The 21,361-nt window shown below is 40.8% G+C and overlaps 1 protein-coding gene across 2 annotated transcripts in view; it reads left to right on the top strand.

Moving 5' to 3' along the window:
* The first annotated feature begins 1,510 nt into the window (after positions 1 to 1,510).
* LOC149254047 (4-hydroxy-tetrahydrodipicolinate synthase, chloroplastic-like) overlaps positions 1,511 to 21,361 on the top strand; it is a 90,654-nt gene continuing 70,803 nt past the window's right edge. Inside the window, exons 1-2 of one of the 2 annotated variants that reach the window (XM_089460061.1) lie at positions 1,511 to 2,090; positions 4,328 to 4,504. In XM_089460061.1, the coding sequence (XP_089316187.1) occupies positions 4,437 to 4,504 (68 nt within the window). In that variant the 5' untranslated portion in view covers positions 1,511 to 2,090; positions 4,328 to 4,436. Of the gene's footprint in view, positions 2,091 to 4,327; positions 4,505 to 21,361 lie in introns of those variants that run through there. The other variant, XM_089460062.1, reaches the window with a different exon arrangement.

Here is a 21,361-nt window from a genome sequence, read left to right as displayed (position 1 = left end):
TGCTCCAGCTACAAATAGCCCTTATGAAGAACTTCCTGTCAATGTACTATCTGTTCATTATATATCTTATATAATATAATTATGCTTTTTTCACTTTGAAAAAACAAATTATTGTAATTTTTATATTTATATTATTTCAAAATTGTAATTTATAAAATATTAAATATATATAATAATTTTTTTGGAAATAAATATTAATATTGATTTGAAAACAAGCTTATGATAATTGTAATAAACTTTTTTTCACCCTAAAATTTTGAGAAATCAATTGAAAATACATTTATGTGGGTTTACATTTTATTGAATGTAAAATTCTTTAATTTTATGAGGAAAAGCTATATATGGTGGATAGATATTGTCTTTTTCATAAATCAAATTAATATCTCCATGAAGGATGGAATTTAATAGTCAAATTGTTGTTCATGGTTTATTTTGGTTATCAAATGACAATTTTTTTTATTATTGAACATGAGTTGTAAAACATGTTTTTTAAAGTTATAAAATAATATTCCTAAATATTTATTTATAATCTTAAAAAATATAAGATATTATTATAGATTTTGACTATGTATAATTAATTATATTTCCATTTTCTTTCTAATTCCTTGTTTTGATTTTACTTTTTTTCTTCTTCTAATTTTGGTTTCCACTCTCTATATGTACTTATATAAACTTCCATTTTCCCAAATCTTCATAGATATTATATTATAATTGTACGTCATTCATTGAAATTACCTTACATTTCTATTCGAAATTATACTTATACTCTTTATTCATTTAAATACATTTGCTGAGATAAATTGATTTGTATTATTAATTCATATTAGATTAATATAATTAATTTTAATCCACGAAATTTATTGACATTAGAGTTATGAAACTAATTTTAATACATGGTTTTAGCATATAATTCATTTCAATGCACAAATAATCCATTAATATAACTAAATTCAATTTATGTATGGTCGAAATATAATTTGGAAATTCTGAACAACCCTGGTTCTCCATAGAGGATCTTATTTTCCAAATTTTGTTTTCTTTTTGTAAACTTTATTACAGCTCAAAAGGCTGTCTATCTGGATGAACATCTAAACTTTTTTGTTTGGGATTATGCTTCCCACCTCTTTTCAGATATTTCTGCAAAGGATTGTTCATGCTTCCGTTTTTGCCCCAATGAAGTTCTATCTGTCCATGTATTATCTGTTCATTATATACTTTATATAATATAATTACGCTTTTTCGTTCCTGAAACTAAACTCGATTTAGCAAATGACAGCGTAGGAGTTGGAGAGAAATGGAATACCTCTTCGAAAAAAATAAGTGGTCAAAAATATGTTTTCTAAACTTCTAGACACATCACAAGAGGCAGATATATAAAATATTTAAGTGTCAAATACGATTAAAATGCCAAACGACAGGGATTTTGGCCGTCAAATTCCGCGGGCAAAGAATGATAATAAAATATTTAATCACGTTTTCGAAATAAGTGGTCAAAAATACTGCTTCTAAACGCATATCACAAGAGCGGGTTATATAAATATTTAAACGTCAAATACGTTAAAAATGCCGTATATCCCGTCAAATTCCGCGGGCCAATACTGAGATCTTATCTCTGTTCTGTAATTACTCTGGCTTTCATTGGTGACTGTGACTGGAGTTTATTGCTGGTCGAGTTCTTCTATGCTGAAGAGGGGTCAAGATAATCAAGTAGAGGGGTTGAGTTCATCTGAGTTATTTCGTGGGTGGGACCCCAAGTCATTTTGTTGTTCTGGGCCGAGTTTATCCATATAAATTTGCTCGCGGGTACTCCTCTGTAGGACGAGTTATCTCTGCGTATCTGGACGTGTTCACTTCAGAAAAAGGACATATATACACTGCCTTAACAGGCCTATTATCTGCTGTGTTTATCAGCCCTCTTATACAGTGTATTCAGCGTGTCTTTTATTGCTGGCTGAGTGTGAAGATTTATTATTATTGGCTACACATATATGTATACCTCCTGGTCAGCGTATTACTGAAGTTGTGGTTGCTGAAGTGCAGTAACGTGAGGCCTGTATAGGTTTTATTCATGGACTGCTAAATGAAACCAGGTTCCTCTTTTCCTTGTTCTGTGTAATCTTTCAATGGTTCAGTCAATGAATGATCACGCCTCTTATGTTATTTGTCAAATTACTGATTCGATACTAGCGCCAATCTGTTGTTAAAAGTGTGTTTGGAAAGCCCTTTTTTTTTATTTGTCAGCTGTTGGGGTATTATTTGGGTACTTGTTGTTCACTGTTCATATACATTTAAACCCAAACATCAAAAGACATCTATAGCAGTATACTACTAATCTGTTTGACGAAAATCTTCACTGATAAACTCATCAAAACTCAGAAAACACAGTGATATTTGGGGTGATTTCCAAGCGAGAGTCTTACATTAATGGTGCCTCCCCATGCAATGAGGGCGGCCAAGAAAAAATATAGGAAACCCCAAGTGCAAAACGAAAAGCCTAATCGCCAGAGCCAAATTTTGTAAACATATCGAAAGAAAGCTTTTCAAACAAATGATCCTTTCGATTGCAAGTCACATCTTGCATCGCAAAAGCCACTTTTACTACTGGTATTGCAATGTTCATACGGCCGGGTCATCTTAGGAAGGTGAATGTTTCTTTGGTTTTAACAACAAAATTTCCCTTTTCTTGAGAATTTTGTTTTTGTGCGGCAAGTTTGAATGAATGGGTTCTGTTCATGAATTTTAGTCGGTAGCTACAATTTTGTTTTTCATGCTGCATATTTGAATGAATGGGTTGTGTCCATGAATTTTAGGCAGTAGCTATGATTTTTTTTAGCTTTTTTCATTCAATTGTGTTTAATTCAAAAATTTAATTATTTGTTGTTTAAATATTTGTTTTTTCTGCAGTCATCTAAGATATGATCCTTTTGCTTGCGAATTGCATCTTGCATTGCACAATCCACTTTTACTACTGATTCGGAAAGGTTTAGACTTCATATGGTTGGTCTGCAAGGACTTGGAGTTAGGAAGTTGAATGTCTGTTTGCTTTTTAACAACACATGTTTCCTTTTCTTGAGCATTTTGTTTTTATGCTGCATGTTTGAAAGAATGGCTCCTGTTGATCAATGTTAGGTAGTAGCTACAAATTTGGATTTAGCTGTGCTTACTTTGGTGATTGGTTTGTTATTCAGCTTGATGGTAAACTCAAAACAACAAATTTTCTCAAAAGAGTCCACAAAGTTATGTCGAGTCTGCACTTGTTCATTGAGACAAGTGGACAATGTTGAACACATTCACCCTAGCCAAATTACCAGCCAACACATGAGTAATTCATGTGCAGGGACTGGTTATGATGCAAGTAGTTTTCTGGTATAAGAATGTTCTGCATAAGGACTTGGGATTGATTTGGAGCTGCTAAATATCTCCTCTAGTCTGTTTTTGAGGCATGGGTGTTTTTCTTTGCTGAGCAAGCTCTGGTAGACTTTTGGGGCTTGTTTGGCTTTACTGGGTCCATGGACAAGGGTGTTTGGTTAGTTTGTGGACGATTTCAGAATCAAAGTTGTATCAGGACTTTGGAGGTTAATGACCATATGGAGCACAAAGACAGGAGGTGTGAATTGATTTAGGTAAGGCATTTGAGATGACTTATGGGATTAGCAGATTGCCTATGAGAATCTAAATGCTCTTTTAAAACTGTCTTGGATAGCATAGATGTTTAAAAGGATGGAGTTTAGATTGGCGGTACTCTGAAATTTTATGCTCATTTGTGTAGCTTTTTCTCAAGATTACTAAAATGTAGGCTTTGGTATATAGGAAAGCAAGTTCCTCAAATTGTTTTACGTGTATTCTCTTTTTTCTGACCCACCAAATTGCAAGGTCAGATTTTTGTCACTGTAATGCCCAAACAGTGTCTAGTTCATTTTTCAACGAAGAAGATGAAACACTTGTAAATTACTTTAGAACAAGCGGAAAGTGAAATAATAGAATTGATAAAAAATATGTTGTTTTGTAAATGGAACAGTTTGACTCTCCAATGAACATACTCTGATCTGTATTCCCAAAGGAAGGACCCTTTTTCTGAACCTGTTATGCATATTGTAATTATGTGTTTTTGTTTGATGATTAGTACTACAATTAATTAAGAATATTTTTAAATTTGGATTTACATTCAAATATGGTTTTTATCTAACTGCTTGTCGGCTTTGATGATTAAGGCTCTAATAATTTCTGTGTTATCTCACCTACATTTATTTCCTCATTAGTGATTTCTAGCTGGCTTAAATGTTCATGTTTTTCTAAATGTTCTGATGGCTGGACCATTTTATTGCAGATGGCAGTAGAAAATAGAAGAATTTTTGTAATTTTCTAGAGTGACAGTTTGCTGAAGAAAAAAGAGCTTGTTCCAACGATTATTTTGAGATAGCCAATCTTATCCAGCCATGGTGTCTGCCTGTATAAAGCTGTGCAAGCTATTCCCTATCGACATACAAGTTGGTCAAGGAAAGAGGTGATCAGTTTAAACCATTTTAGCTTGCATGATAAAGCCATTATTGCTTCCGCGATCACTCGAGGTTTCAGTTCAGGCACTGCTTCTTTTAGTCAACCTTACAATGAAGTTTTCTCAAAGTTTCTATTAATTAGTTCTCCTCATGCAAAATGGACGAAACTTATGGCCAACTGTTTGACTCTCATGAATAACATTAAATCATAACTTTAGAAAATGATACATGGGCATAATCTACTATTTGATTCTCATGAATAACAATCATAATTTTAGAAACTGATACACGGACATAATATGAAGAATGTCTTAGATATTTGATAGATTGGACATGGTTAAAGATCCACACCTTATGCAATTCTTGAGATTATATGTGACAGTATTGTGGAAATGTGGGAGGAATGAGCATGAGAGAATAAAGGCAAGAGATAATGCGGAGAAATACAGGACAGATTTTGTTGTTCCAAGCTTATTTGACAGCAGGGGTTTCCATTTGCAATCCTGACAGATATCTGAACCCATGACCTGATTGTCAAAGATTAGAATTTCAAATTGACTTGGCTCAAAAGAGTTAACCATATGGATAGAGGAATAACAATAAAAGTACTTTGCACCTAATTTTGGTGGGCATATATATATATATATAGATTAGTGCTGATGGCTATTTAGAAGTATTAGATGGCATTTGTAAATACTGTACATAATTTGGTGTGAGTTTTGTATTTATAAAATACAGGACAATAATTCGATTTATCCACCTTTGTTTATTTTTTGTCTTATTAGTGGTTATTTTGTGATGTAAATTCAAAGTCTAACAGGCCCCATCCTTACTTATTTTTGATCCAAGTTCTCTTTTCCAGGGGGCCTGTGCTGTAGTGACCAGCCTGTTTTTGAAGCCTGGATTAGAGGTCTGGATAAGTTAACTGTAGCTTGTCTTTGCTGGATTAATGAGCCTAATTAGAGTTTAGTGGGGATATATATATATATATATAGATGTGACAAGATCCACACCTTATGCAATTCTTGAGATTAAATGTGACAGTATTGTGGAAATGTGGGAGGAATGAACATGATAGAATAAAGGCAAGAGATAACGTGGAGAAATACAGGACAGTTTTTATTGTTCCAATCTTATTTGACAGCAGTGGTTTCCATTTGCAATCCTGATATATATCTGAACCCATGATCTGTTTGTCAAAGATTAGAATCTCAAATTGACTTAGGTCAAAATCGTTAACCATATGGGTAGAGGAATAACAGTAAGAGTACTGTGCACCTAATTTTGGTGGGCACACACACACACACGCACACTGATATCTATATATATATATATATATTTCAAGTGCTGATGGCTATTTAGAAGTATTAGATGGCATTTGTAAATACTGTACATAATTTGGTGTGAGTTTTGTATTTAAAAAATACAGGACAATAATTCGATTTATCCACCTTTGTTTATTTTTTGTGTTTTTAGTGGTTATTTTATGATGTAAATTTAAAATCTAACTGGCCCCATCCTGACTTATTTTTGATCCAAGTTCTCTTTTCCATGGGGGCCTGTGCTGTAGTGACCAGCCTGTTTTTGAAGCCTTGATTAGAGGTCTGTATAAGTTAACTGTAGCTTGTCTTTGCTGGATTAATGAGCCTAATTATAGTGGGTATATATATATATTAGATGTGACAAGATCCACACCTAATGCAATTCTTGAGATTAGATGTGACAGTATTGTGTAAATGTGGGAGGAGTGAACATGAGAGAATAAAGGCAAGAGATAACGTGGAGAAATACAGGACAGATTTTATTGTTCCAAGCTTATTTGACAGCAGTGGTTTCCATTTGCAATCCTGACAGATATCTGAACCCATGACCTGATTGTCAAAGATTAGAATCTCAAATTGACTTGGGTCAAAAGAGTTAACCATATGGATAGAGGAACAACAGTAAGAGTACTTTGCACCTAATTTTGGCGGGCATATATATATATGTATAGTAGTGCTGATGGCTATTTAGAAGTATTAAATGACATTTGTAAATACTGTACATAATTTGGTGTGAGTTTTTATTTATAAAATACAGGACAATAATTCGATTTATCCACCTTTGTTTATTTTTTGTTTTATTAGTGGTTATTTTACGATGTAAATTCAAAATCCAACAGGCCCCATCCTGACTTAGTTTTGATCCAAGTTCTCTTTTCCATGGGGGCCTGTGCTGTAATGATCAGCCTGTTTTTGAAGCCTGGATTATAGGTCTGTATAAGTTAATTGTAGCTTGTCTTTGCTGGATTAATGAGCCTAATTAGAGTATAGTGTTATATATATATATTACATGACATTTGTAATTACTGTACAGATTTTAATTTGCTTTGGTATTAAAAAATTACAGGAGAATGATTCAATTTAGGTGGTTTGTGCCTATATTTTTGTGTTCTTAGTGTTTATTTTATGATGTAATTCAAAATCTAAAAGGCCCCATCTTCACTTATTTTTGACCCTAGCTCTCTTTTGAATGGGAGACTGTAGTGTAGTGACCACCCTGTATTTGAAGCCTTTATATATATATATATTACATGACATTTGTAAGTACTGTACAGATTTTAATTTGCTTTTGTATTAAAATATTACAGGAGTGATTCAATTTAGCTGGTTTGTGCCTATATTTTTGTGTTCTTAGTGTTTATTTTATGACATAATTCAAAATCTAAAAGTTCCCATCTTCACTTATTTTTGACCCCAGCTCTCTTTTGAATGGGAGACTCTAGTGTAGTGACCACCCTGTATTTGAAGCCTTTATATATATATATATATATATATATATAAAATAGCTGATCGCTATTTGTAATACATGACATTTGTTAGTAATGTACAGATTTTAATTTGCTCTTGTATTAAAAAAATTACAGGGGAATGATTCAATTTAGCTGCCTTTGCCTATGTTTTCATGTTCTTAGTGTTTATGTTATTATGCAATTCAAAATCTTACAGGCCCCAGCTTCACCTATTTTTGACCCAAGCTCTCTTTTGAATGGAAGACTGTGTTGTAGTGACCAACCTGTTTTTGAAGGCTAGTTCAGATGTGTGCATATGTTAACTGTAGCTTGCCTTTGCTGGATTTGATGAGCTTAAACTCTTATGAGCTTTTCTTATTTGTAGTTAATTTTGTTCTGTTATTTGTCCAGCAAGGAACAGTACAGTTATGGAGAGGAATTGTCTCAAAGTGGGGAGAAGTTGGTTAATATCCTATGTATCCCCAAGGATTGTGTTGGGTCCTTCGTTTTGGGGAACTAAAGAACTTAGATGACAAGCTGGAAGGCTGATGACATTTTGCGGAGATAGCCGTTGGAAAGCTGTGAGGGAGACAACTGGAAAGGAGGAAGGAACCCGCTGAGAACTAACAGTTGCGGAGGAACGGCGGAAGTAGGCAGCCACAGCCGAGGGGAGAAGAATACTGACAACCAAGCAATAGAAGCAGCCGAACGAGGAAGAAGGCAGAGCCTCCAAGAGAGAACTGGCAGTCCAAGCAGGTGCAGAAATATAAAGAAGGACGAGCGGAACAAGAAAAAGAGGAGGAGAGTACTGAAATGCTGTTGCGGAGCTGTTCGAGCCGCACTGTGTCTGTTGTCTTGGTTAATGTGGTTATGTATTGATCTCTCATGGTAGTTTTGTGATGTTGATAAGAGGCTCTCGAGCCGGATGTAATACTATACTGCTGCATGGATTAATAGAAAAGGGAGTTTGTTGGGATATTTGTATAGTGTATGGATGGTTACATGGTTTCTTAAAATTTTTAATATGATCATGTCTGTATTGTATTTATCCTCTGTATGTTCATGATCTGTTGCGATTAGATGTCTAATTGATATAGTTCGGGGCTCTTTGACTCCTGCATCCCTCATGTGACTCTAGCCCGATATTGGACTCCCACCCCCCATTTGACCAGGGTCACGACACGCCTCGGGTGAGACTTGTGAAAATGCTGGCGTTATGCTAGACTATAGCGGAGCTTTGCTGGTCCTTGTGCCCGGACCTGGGGTCTCAACCCTGTTAATATTTTTGCGCCCACAAATGGTCTGTTGCCGGGACCTGAAATTTCAAAAAGGGGTTTGGAATATGGTATCGAGGATCTTTAAGAAGGAGCTGTAAGACTGGTGGCACGAACAAGTGGAATGGTTCGTCTCTCAACAAGCTCAACTCCATCGACAAGGTGTGGAGAAGTTGAAGGAAGAGATCCTATACGCGGAACTAACTAGCAATCAATACGAGATTTTCTGGTGCAAATTCCTAGAGGAGCTCTACAACTAGTTGCGGAGAGTGCAAGTAAAAGGAAAGACAAGCAAACAAAACCGATCTTGCCATACCTAGACTCGAGCGGATTTTGTCAAGCTACATCGACTTGACACAGATCTGACGCGAGCTGTGGATTTCTGGGTGCAGACCACGCTATAGGGATACATTATTGAGTTTGCTGTAGAGAGTCATCAATCCTTTTCGAACGCTGAGGCCATGTTCAGGTTAGGATTGAGAGGAAGACTGCTAAGGAAAATCCCGTTGTGGGTTAAGGCTCTAATGGTGGAGGAGAACTTGTTGGTGTTTCAAAACCCGAACATGGTAGCTTAACCGCTGAGTACTGGGGGAAGGACTTAAAGGGAGGGGTGCTACTAAGCGGGGAACTATGAGAATATTGAAGAAATGGACGTAGATGACTTTTGAAAGGCTGGGGATCTAAGGGCGCGGATAATTGAGAAATGGCGGGAGAGTGCTCTACTGGAAATTAATAGACGACAGAAGAGTTTACACCAAGCAGGAGCGGTGTTAGGAGGTTTAAAAGAGGAAGAAAGAGCGGAAGTTGGTTCATCGAGAAGAGCAAAGATGGCCGTAACGACTGTGTGGGTCAGGAGGGTGACAGGAAGCCATCGCCGCCAGTGGAAATGGAAACGTTGGATGGAATGGGATACACAGGCTCCAAGGAAGGCTTGGATGATGATATGCACTTTGCCATGAGGAGATTATTTGCAGAAAATGATGCATCCACTGTAAGCAATGACTCGCCTCCCCATAGCTCAGGTAGGTAGATTCCCCAACCTTCCCTTGGTACTCTATCATAACCCTGATAAATTTTTGTTTAAGTCAATCAAAGTCATAAGAGTTCACAGTGTGCATGCTACCTACAAAGCTGGTGCTGGTAGTAGTAGAACTAGTAATAGTAGTGCTAACTTACAAGGATCATTGCAGCTTGGGTTGCAAGGATTTATACTCCTCTCACAAGTTCAGTCAAATGTGGTGGGATCGTTCACCAAATATCCCAAGTTCTCTAGTAAAGGGAACGATGATGTAGAGTAGCATTGGTATCTGTGCGAAGCCATTTGGAGGGCCTGCCAGACACCTGATGCTGTAAAGTTAATTGAATTCCAAACCACTTTCAAAGAAAGAGCGTTCAGATTGTTCATTAAGTGGCTGGAATTGCACCAAAATCCAACGGTAGATGATGTCAAGTGGGAATTTGTGCAGGAATTTGAGCTTCCTCAGACCAACCAGCAGGGGTTGTTTGAACTATGGGAAATCAAGCAGCGGGAAGGAGAAACTGCTTGGCAGCTAATGCAAAGATTCAAGGATGCGATTGGCAAGCTGAGCTATTCGATAGACCCAAATCATCAATGGCATTGGTTCATTACATCATTATTGCCACTTACCTGCACACTGTTGACTCAACAGAAAATTGATACGCTGCAAGACGCTTTGGAGCAGGTGACTCAGATTGAGGCTATGGCAGGATATCCACATGAGTATCGGGGGGGGGGGGTGCAACACCTCATGACCCGTCCATATTTGGTCTGCAACATCAAATTGCAAACTTGACAGAGAAGCTGAGGGATCTACAACCAGCGCGACTGAATGTATCGTGTACTAATTGTCTGGTAGAGGGCCATCTTGCTACAGAGTGCCCAAGGTTGCGGGGCCCAACCACTACACCTACACCAGTGGGACCATTTGGATCTACCCCCACTGCAGAAGTTGCATAGATAGGGACGCAAGGATTATACACAAGTCGCAACCAATTTCATGTGTTTCCAAGTCAATAGAATTCAACACCGAGTACTGTGAGATATGCAGAGGATATGGGCATCTCCCTCGTCTTTGTCTACTATAGAAGTATTCCAACGTTCCAAACAAAACCTTTTGCAAATTCTGTGCTTCACCAACTCATCATATTGATTAGTGTAGAGCACTAGATGCCCTACCTGATTGGTTGGACCGATTGGCCTACCGAATCAATGAGGCTCCTCGAGGACAAGGAGGAGGAGGAACAAGGGGAGGCAGGATATGAGGTAGAGGCCTGATTCGTTGTTATAATTGTGATCAGGAAGGGCACGTTGCTCGAGATTTCCCACTACCCAGAATACCAAGGTGCTTTGAGTGCAGGGTTAACATGCATGCAACAAAGGACTGCCCAGAGTTGATTGCTAGATGGGAAGAACGCAACCGCCAAAGGGGAGCAAACTTAATCAATGCGGAACCAAGGCTGCGAGAGACAACTCCCCTCTCAAACATCAACATAGTCATTGAGGGAAAAAGACTGGAGTTGACATGGGAGCCACTGAACAACCCAGGATTATAAGACCGACTTCACCAAAGTGCTCATTTGACCCTGAATAGCAGAAGCGATACTACAAGGAAGCTGCAAAAACTTTTAACAATAAAAGATGTAAGTTTTTTTAACAATAGAAACTGCTTCTATTTCTCGGCTGTTAGTATTCTTCTCCGCTTGGCTATGGTTGTGTTCTTCCGCGATTCCTCTGCAACTATTAGTTCTCAGCGGGTTCCTTCCTCCTTTCTGGTTGTCTCCCTCACAACTTCTGAACAATTATCTCCGCAAAATGTCATCAACCTTCCAACTTGTCATCTAAGTTCTTTAGTTCCCCAAAACAAAGGAGCCAACAGGTCCCGACCACAGTTCATTGACTCGTCCTCGAGTCAATCTCTTGCCGAAGTTGTTGATGCTACTGGTGCTACTGATGCTTTTGGTGCTGTTGATGCTTCTATGCTCCTTCCTGCATTGCTTCCCCTTGGCTGGTCCCTTCAAACGAAGGACCCAACTCAAGAACAGATTCGATGGCCGCCTTTTTGAATTGAGTGTAGGCGTTGAGTGCTTCTTGCCATGTGCTTGTGAGAGTCGTTGTATCTGCTTGGTCTTGGCTGATTAATCTTTGATCCGCTGGATTTGGTTCTCGAGATCCTTCACCTGTGCTAGAATCTCCTTTTGCTGGCACTTGTCCCTGGTACCCCTAGCTTCATTGAGCAGGTGATTGACACAGGTGTGTAGAGGGTAGAAAGGCTGGTTCTTCTTTGCTAGACAGCCAGACCAGTCATGAACTTGTTGTAGAAGGGTGAGAGCTTCTTCCACGACATTGATGAGTGAATCTTTGAGGTCTGCTGCATTTGCTAGTTTCTGCTTGATCTCGGCTGGGTACTGGGTGGTAGGGCCTGACAGTGCCCTTTGGGTGTCAACAAGGTTTTGCTTGAGCTCGCAATTTGTTGAGATCAGATCAGCACATGCTGCTTGAATGTGATCACAACATTCGACAAGGGTACAGGCAGAAAAATATTTTGGGGCATTAAGCACTATTTCTGAGATTGAGGGTCATAGTACTTGGAACTTTTCAATTATGTAATCAAGCTAACTCTGGAGATGTTGATTTTCTTGGAGCAGGTGATCACGTTCTGTGGTGAGGGTAAGGATCTGCTGTTGTTGTTGCTCATGTTCGGTTGCTAGAACGTTGTGCAACACCTCTGCTCGGCGTGCAACTAGTTCGAATAAAATTAAATAGTTGGGTTGAGGACCAGTGCTGGAGATCATCGTGGCTCATTGTTGATGGTTCAAGAAACCGACTTTGCAACGACTGTCCACTAGCGACAGACTTCTTAGAATGCCCCTAGGGTGATGTGGCCTGCTGCGAGGGTTTGACTGTCGGCGGATTGGTATGGATGGGGCGGGGTGGGATGGTACTGAGGAAGGGGAATGAAAGGGCAACGATACTGTATGGATTGGAACGGAAAGGGGAGGGGTAATTATCTGTCCCGTGACGGTGAGTGGACCCAACTCAAACAATAAAGATAACATGGACATTGGAGCGACTTCTGTGATAGTAACTGCAGTAATGGACTGGACAACGGAGTCGACCTCCATTTCTGTTTTTGTTCCTAGCAGTGTTCCGGAGGGTAAGGTGTCTGAGATGGTGGCAGATGTGGAGGTTGTACGAGGTGATGGATTGTGTGATCGGGGTGATGCAATGGAAGTGGAAGGTGGATGTTCTTCGAGAATGGGTGCCGCAGTATATGACTGAGGTTCTTCATCTGTAAGATCAACAATTTGGGTGGAGGTGGTCGTGTTCTTTCTCTTGGACTAGGTTGGAGATTTTGTAGGTTTCAGTCGTCGGGGTTCAGGGATTTCCGGTTTTGACTGGAAATGGTGGCCCACTATAGGGAGCGAAGCGACGAGGGGAGCACCAATCACAAAATCATACAACCTTGAACTTTGAAATTCAAAGAAAGTGGGGAACGGATCTATTGAGACTCCGATGCTCACCTTGGTTTCCTTAATAGAGTGCGTTTGCAACATCAAGGAGCCTTATACAATTGGAACCAGTCATCAAGAGGCTCAAAACATATCATTTGAAATGGACAATGATATGCCTTAAATGTAGGGTTGATTGGTCAAATCAAAGCCAATACAAATAAAACAATTTTTCATGAATATAAATGCAACAATCGATGTTGTCTTTAAATGTTTAATTTTCGAGCTGCTTGACCACACACTTGGCGCAAATGTCTCTCCCAGTAGTGGCTGTGGCACTGTCACACCAAACAAATATATATGCTTCCCCTCTCGAACTTCTCCGACGATCCTTGGCTAGGAATTGACCTCCGTGTGGAAAGCTTCTTCAGTCAATATGAACTTTTGGGCCCTCATTTGAAATGTGTCAGGATGGACACATTTCGGCCGTATCCAGGTATTGCCATGACTGATGCCGAACCATATTTCCAACGAGTAATCATCCAATAACATCTTTGGGACCCTTTCCATGGCCTTGACGAGCTCCAACATCTTCTTGTACCATCCAGTAAAGGAGGCCTCGTTGATTTCTTTGTTGCTTGTGTCCCCCGAGGTTCACCAAGGTGTATTCCGGAGGGCGAGTGGTTGGTCTTCCACAATGAGAGCCAATTACTGACCCTCTAGTGGGCACCATTTCCACATGGCTAGTGTAACAACAATATATCCATAAATGAAGTGAGTGGCTCCCTTTATACATCCTTGCAAGCCTCAAACAACTCTTGAAGTAGAAAACTGCACCAGTTCAACTGTGCGCCTTGTACACAGTTCTCCGCCACTGAAATAGTATCCATTGTGCAATCGTTCCTTGAGAAATGTCGCATGAGCTTCCCGACAATAATATAACATCCGAATTTGACATTAGGCGTGTTGATTGGTTCTATTAACACACCCTTGCCCCCTCTCTGGGTATTGTACTTGTTATAGTAGTTATCATTCCCCGTCTTCCTCGCGTTGGAAATTGTTTGAAATGTAGTGGATATAGTGACCCCAACAACAGATAGGCCTGTGAGCCTCTGAAGGTCAACCACATGTATTGGATACTCCTTGTTGAGCCATAACAATCCTCCATGCATCCAGCTAATAAGAAGCTTTGTACACTGCATGGCGGCTCCCGTCGTCCCAAACATAGGAAGACTCCTTAGGTTCAGCAACGTTGACCTTTGAATTCCCTTGAAGTCCTCTGCAACCTTGATGGATTGACTTCCATCAACCTTGACTACTGGTTAAGTGCTAGAAATTGAAAGGAGTCTGAGAGGTTGTTGTCAACAAGCACTGCCTTATCATATTTTCTATAGAGAGGCTCTCTCTTCGCGATTCTTTCATCGAATCCGACCTTTGGGACAAATATCACAACCTTCGTCATTGTTTTAGAACAACATTGATATACACAAAACATAAGGGGCTTGAACTTGGGCTTGAGACAATGGAAATTGGAAACAAACTCCAGATTTGGCAATTCTATCGCCTCAGCTCCGAGTTCTGAAAAACTTATCGTTGCGATGCAGATCAAGTAGAAAAGATCGACACGATGTTTCTAACTAGACCGCTTAACTAATTACTATGACAACTTTCTCCACTAGGTCTTAATTGTGTTAACTGATGACGGTTGAGCTGGACTTGACTCAGATGATGCAAAACTTAAAAAGGAGCGTGTAGTTGATGGGTAATTATGGCGATGTGATGGGAGGCTTTTAGGAGTTGATGATGGGTATTATGGGAAAGATTTAACACAAATTTAAACTGACACTGGGTATTGTTGCCTAATTATTACGAATACGACGCCTGACACATGTGGCTCCCCGACCACAATCAGTTGTGGTGGGGTGGAAATACCTCCGCAACTGGAAGAGACCTGACAAGAGATTTATTCTAGACTGACTTCAACTGAAATAGATGACCAACCAATTTAACAGACACAACTAATACATGACAAAGAACTAATTGCCTCTACCTAATCCTACCTATGGCCTCCTTTTGGAGATGCATCAATTTGGGTGGAATTGTTTGATCCCTGGAACATGACCCGTCCATATTTGGTTTGCAACATCAAATTGCAAACTTGACAGAGAAGCTGAGGGATCTACAACCAGCGCGACCGACGCGACCGAATGTATGGTGTACTAATTGTCTGGTAGAGGGCCATCTTGCTACAGAGTGCCCAAGGTTGCGGGGCCCAACCACTACACCTACACCAGTGGGACCATTTGGATCTATCCCCACTGCAGAAGTTGCATAGATAGGGACGCAAGGATTATACACAAGTCGCAACCAATTTCATGCTTTTCCAAGTCAATAGAATTCAACACCGAGCACTGTGAGATATGCAGAGGATATGGGCATCTCCCTCGTCTCTGTCTACTATAGAAGTATTCCAACGTTCCAAACAACACCTTTTGCAAATTCTGTGCTTCACCAACTCATCATATTGATCAGTGTAGAGCACTAGATGCCCTAGCTGATCGGTTGGACCGATTGGCCTACTGAATCAATGAGGCTCCTCGAGGACAAGGAGGAGGAGGAACAAGGGGAGGCAGGATATGAGGTAGAGGCCTGATTCGTTGTTATAATTGTGATCAGGAAGGGCACGTTGCTCGAGATTTCCCACTACCCAGAATACCAAGGTGCTTTGAGTGCAGGGTTAACACGCATGCAACAAAGGATTGCCCAGAGTTGATTGCTAGATGGGAAGAACACAACCGTCAAAGGGGAGCAAACTTAATCAATGCGGAGCCAAGGCTGCGAGAGACAACTCCCCACTCAAACATCAACATAGTCATTGAGGGAAAAAGACTGGAGTTGACATGGGAACCACTGAACAACCCAGGATTATAAGACCGACTTTACCAAAGTGCTCGTCTGACCTTGAATAGCAGAAGTGATACTACAAGGAAGCTGCAAAAACTTTTAACAATAAAAGATGTAAATTTTTTTAACAATAGAAGCTGCTTCTATTGCTCGGCTGTTAGTATTCTTCTCCGCTTGGCTATGGTTGTGTTCTTTCGCCATTCCTCCGCAACTTTTAGTTCTCAGCGGGTTCCTTCCTCCTTTTTGGTTGTCTCCCTCACAACTTCCGAACAACTATCTCCACAAAATGTCATCAACCTTCCAACTTGTCATCTAAGTTCTTTAGTTCCCCAAAACAAAGGAGCCAACAGGTCCCGACCAACAGTTCATTGACTCGTCCTCGAGTCAATCTCTTGCCGAAGTTGTTGATGCTACTGGTGCTGCTGATGCTTTTGGTGCTGTTGATGCTTCTATGCTCCTTCCTGCGTTGCTTCCCCTTGGCTGGTCCCTTCAAACGAAGGACCCAACTCAAGAACAGATTCGATGCCCGCTTTTCTGAACTGAGTGTAGGCGTTGAGTGCTTCTTGCCATGTTCTTGTGAGAGTCGCTGTATCTGCTTGGTCTTGGCTGATTCATCTTTGATCCGCTGGATTTGGTTCTCGAGATCGTTCACCTGTGCTAGAATCTCCTTTTGCTAGCACTTGTCCCTGGTACCCCTGGCTTCATTGAGCAGGTGATTGACACAGGTGTGTAGAGGGTAGATAGGCTGGTTCTTCTTTGCTAGAGAGCCAGACCAGTCGTGAACTTGCTGTAGAAGGGTGAGAGCTTCTTCCACGACATTGATGAGTGACTTTTTGAGGTATGTTGCATTTGCTAGTTTTTGCTTGATATCTTGGCTGTGTACTGGGTGGTAGGGCCTGACAGTGCCCTTTGGGTGTCAGTAAGGTTTTGCTTGAGCTCGCAATTTGTTGAGATCAGATCAGCACATGCTGCTTGAATGTGATCACAACATTCAACAAGGGTACAGGCAGAAAAATATTCTGGGGCATTAAGCACGATTTATGAGATTGAGGGTCATAGTACTTGGAACTTTTCAATTATGTAATCAAGCTGACCTCGGAGATGTTTCTTTTCTTGGAGAAGGTGATCACGTTTTGTGGTGAGGGTAAGGATCTGCTGTTGTTGCTGCTCATGTTCGGTTGCTAGAACGTTGTGCAACACCTTTGCTCAGTGTGCAATTAGTTGAATAAAATTAAATATTTGGGTTGAGGACCAGCGCTGGAGATCATCATGGCTCATTGTTGATGGTTCGAGAAACCGACTTTGCAACAACTGTCCACTGGCGACAGACTTCTTAGAATGTCGCTAGGGTGATGTGGCCTGCTGTGAGGGTTCGACTGTCGGCGGATTGGTATGGATGGGAGCGGGGTGGGATGGTACTGAAGAAGGGGAATGAAAGGGCAACGATACTGTATGGATTGCAGCGGAAAGGGGAGGGGTAATTATCTGTCCCGTGACGGTGAGTGGACCCGACTCAATCAATAAAGATAACATGGACATTGGAGCGGCTTCTGTGATAGTAACTGCAGTAATGCACTGGACAACGGAGTCAACCTCCATTTCCGTTTTTGTTCCTAGCAGTGTTCCGGAGGGTAAGGTGTTTGAGATGGTGGCAGATGTGGAGGTTGTACGAGGAGATGGATTATGTGATTGGGGTGACGCAACGGAAGTGGAAGGTGGATGTTCTTCGAGAATGGGTGCCGTAGTATATGACTGGGGTTCTTCATCTGTAAGATCAACAATTTGGGTGGAGATGGTCGTGTTCTTTCTCTTGGACCAGGTTGGAGATTTTGTAGGTTTTAGTCGTCGAGGTTCTGGGATTTTCGGTTTTGATTGGGAATGGTGGCCCACTATAGGGAGCGAAGCGACGAGGGGAGCACCAATCACAGAATCATACAACCTTGAACTTTGAAATTCAAAGAAAGTGGGGAACGAATCTATCGAGACTCCGATGCTCACCATGGTTTCCTGAATAGAGTGCGTTTGCGGCATCAAGGAGCCTTATACAATTGGAACCAGTCATCAAGAGGCTCAAAACATATCATTCGAAATGGGCAATGATATGCCTTAAATGTAGGGTTGATTGGTCAAATCAAAGCCAATACAAATAAAACAATTTTTCATGAATATAAATGCAACAATCGATGTTGTCTTTCAATGTTTAATTTTCGAAATGCTTGACCACACACTTGGCGCAAATGTCTCTCCCAGTAGTGGCTGTGGCACTGTCACTCCAAACAAATATATATGCCTCCCCTCTCGAACTTCTCTGGCGATCCTTAGCTAGGAACTAACCTCTGTGTGGAAAGCTTCTTCAGTCAATATGAACTTTTGGGCCCTCATTTGAAATGTGTCAGGATGGACACATTTCGGCCATATCCAGGTATTGCCATGACTGATGCTGAACCATATTTCCAACGAGTAATCATCCAATAACATCTTTGGGACCCTTTCCGTGGCCTTGACGAGCTCCAACATCTTCTTGTACCATCCAGTAAAGGAGGCCTCGTTGATTTCTTTGCTGCTTGGGTCCCTCGAGGTTCACCAAGGTGTATACCGGAGAGCCAGTGGTTGGTCTTCCACAATTAGAGCCAATTCCCGACCCTCTAGTGGGCACCATTTCCACATGGCTAGTGTAACAACAATATATCCATAAATGAAGTGAGTGGCTCTCTTATATACATCCTTGCAAGCCTCAAACAACTCTTGAAGTAGAAAACTGCACCAGTTCAACTGTGCGCCCTGTACACAGTTCTCTGCCACTGAAATAGTATCCAATGTGCACTCGTTCCTTGAGAAATGTCGCATGAGCTTCCCGACAATAATATAACAGGCGAATTTGACATTGGGCGTGTTGATTGGTTCTATTAACACACCCTTCCCCCCTCTTTTGGGTATTGTACTTGTTATAGTAGTTATCATTCCCCGTCTTCCTCACGTTGGAAATTGTTTGAAATGTAGTGGATATAGTGACCCCAACAACAGATAGGCCTGTGAGCCTCTGAAGGTCAACCACATGTATTGGATACTCCTTGTTGAGCCATAACAATCCTCCATGCATCCAGCTAATAAGAAGCTTTGTACACTGCATGGCGGCTCCCGTCGTCCCAAACATAGGAAGACTCCTCAGGTTCAGCAACGTTGACCTTTGAATTCCCCTGAAGTCCTCTACAACCTTGATGGATTGACTTCCATCAGCCTTGACTACTGGTTCGGTGTAGACCTCTCGCTTAAGTGCTAGAAATTGAAAGGAGTCTGAGAGGTCGTTGTCAACAAGCACTGCCTTATCATATTTTCTATAGAGAGGCTCTCTCTTCGTGATTCTTTCATCGAATTCGACCTCTGGGACAAAGATCACAACCTTCGTCATTGTTTTAGAACGACATTGATATACACAAAACATAGGGGGCTTGAACTTGGGCTTGAGACAATGGAAATTGGAAACAAACTGCAGATTTGGCAATTCTGTCTCCTCAGCTCCGAGTTCTGAAAAACTTGTCGTTGCGATGCAGATCAAGTAGAAAAGATCGACACGACATTTCTGACTAGACCGCTTAACTAATTACTATGACAACTTCCCCACTAGGTCTTAATCGTGTTAACTAATGACGGTTGAGTTGGACTTGACTCGGATGATGCAAAACTTAAAAAGGGGCATGTAGTTGATGGGTAATTATGGCGATGTGATGGGAGGCACTTAGGAGTTGATGATGGGTATTATGGGAAAGATTTAACACAAATTTAAACTGACACTGGGTATTGTTGCCTAATTATTACGAATACGACCCCTGACACATGTGACTCCCCGACCACAATCAGTTGCGGTGGGGTGGATATACCTCTGCAACTGGAAGAGACCTGACAAGAGATTTATTCTAGACTGACTTCAACTGAAATAGATGACCAACCAATTTAACAGACATAACTAATACATGACAAAGAACTAATTGCCTCTACCTAATCCTACCTATGGCCTCCTTTTGGAGATGCATCAATTTGGAGTGGAATTGTTTGATTCCTGGAAGGGTTTCAGGCGTGCATCACTCACCCATCCGGGCAGTAAGACACCATCCAGTTGCGCAAGCTTGACTGCTCTTGATTCCTTCACTTCTGCAATAATAAAAGGTCCCAACCAATGCATCTGCAACTTTTCGGGAAACTTCAAGAATTTGCTATCATATAGTAGAACATGTCCTCTGGTCGTAAATGATTTTTGTTTAATATGCTTGTCGTGCCATGCCTTCTCCCTCTGCTTTTCGACCATTTGATGGAAATTTGCCATGAACCTAGCCTCATCCAATTCCCAAAGTTCCTCCAACTGCTTCAGAAGTGATTCTTCCTCCATCATATGAGTGGCCCGCACAATGAAAAGGTTGGGAATAGTTAATTCGGTAGGTATTATAGCCTTTCGTCCAGATACTAGTTGGAAAGACATATGTTTGTGTAAGCGTTTAATAGTTATGTGATAGGCCCATAGAGTAGATGGCACCCGCTCATCCCAATCGTCCTTGTTGGCCGAGCATATCTTGGTTGGTCCCCTCTCTAAGATCTTGTTGAAAGCCTCCACTGAGGGTGATACAGGCTACTCCTATGGTGTTGTAACATGAAGTTTTGGAGTAATGAGGCAACTGTTTCATTAGTGAAATGGGTCCCTTGATCACTAGTGAGGCTTCGAGGGAACCCAAATCGGGTGATGATATTCTCAAAAATAAATTTGGCAGTGGTATCTGTAGTACAATCTTTAACTAGTGCGGCTCTTGCCCATCTGGTAAGGTACTCTATGGGGTGATGATATATCCGGTGTGGGAGTGGTGTACCAACAGATTGATAGGTCCTATAAAGTCAATTGCCCATTTCTCAAAAACTTGTAGCGCTCATATTGGTTGCAGAGGCAGTTCATCTCGGTGTGATGGCTTTCCAACCCTTTCGCAAACATCACACCTTTTGGCATATTGCCTTGCATCTCTGAAAACTCTGGGCCACCAGAGCTCCGTCTGCAATACTTTCCTTGTGGTGGCCTTCCCTCCAACATGACCTCTTGCAACCCTTGAATGACACTCCCACAATACATCTTGCCTCTCGTGGTCTAGGACACATCTGCACAATACTTGATCAAGGCCTAATTTATACAGTTGCCTCGCAATTAACTGATAATCTGTAGCACAGACAACCATGTGTCTCCGTTGTGTTGTTGTGTATTCCTTTGGGCATTTACATGTAGCTAGAAAAACTGATAACTTGTAGCACGGACAACCATGTGTCTTCGTTGTGTTGTTGTGTATTCTTCCGGGCATTTACCTGTAGCTAGAAATGTTGCTATATCCTCCAAGTAGTATGGTACAACTTCAACTCGAAACAAATCGACGTCTGGCAACTGATCATCAATGGATCCTCCACTTTCACTTGAC

The sequence above is a fragment of the Pinus tabuliformis genome, chromosome 7 (genome assembly GCF_031772625.1).
Source record: "Pinus tabuliformis cultivar Carrire ecotype Pingquan chromosome 7, CPIR1, whole genome shotgun sequence".
NCBI lineage: Eukaryota > Viridiplantae > Streptophyta > Pinopsida > Pinales > Pinaceae > Pinus > Pinus tabuliformis.
The sequence above is the reverse complement of the archived record's forward strand: the minus strand, read 5'-3'. Positions and strand labels throughout refer to the sequence as shown.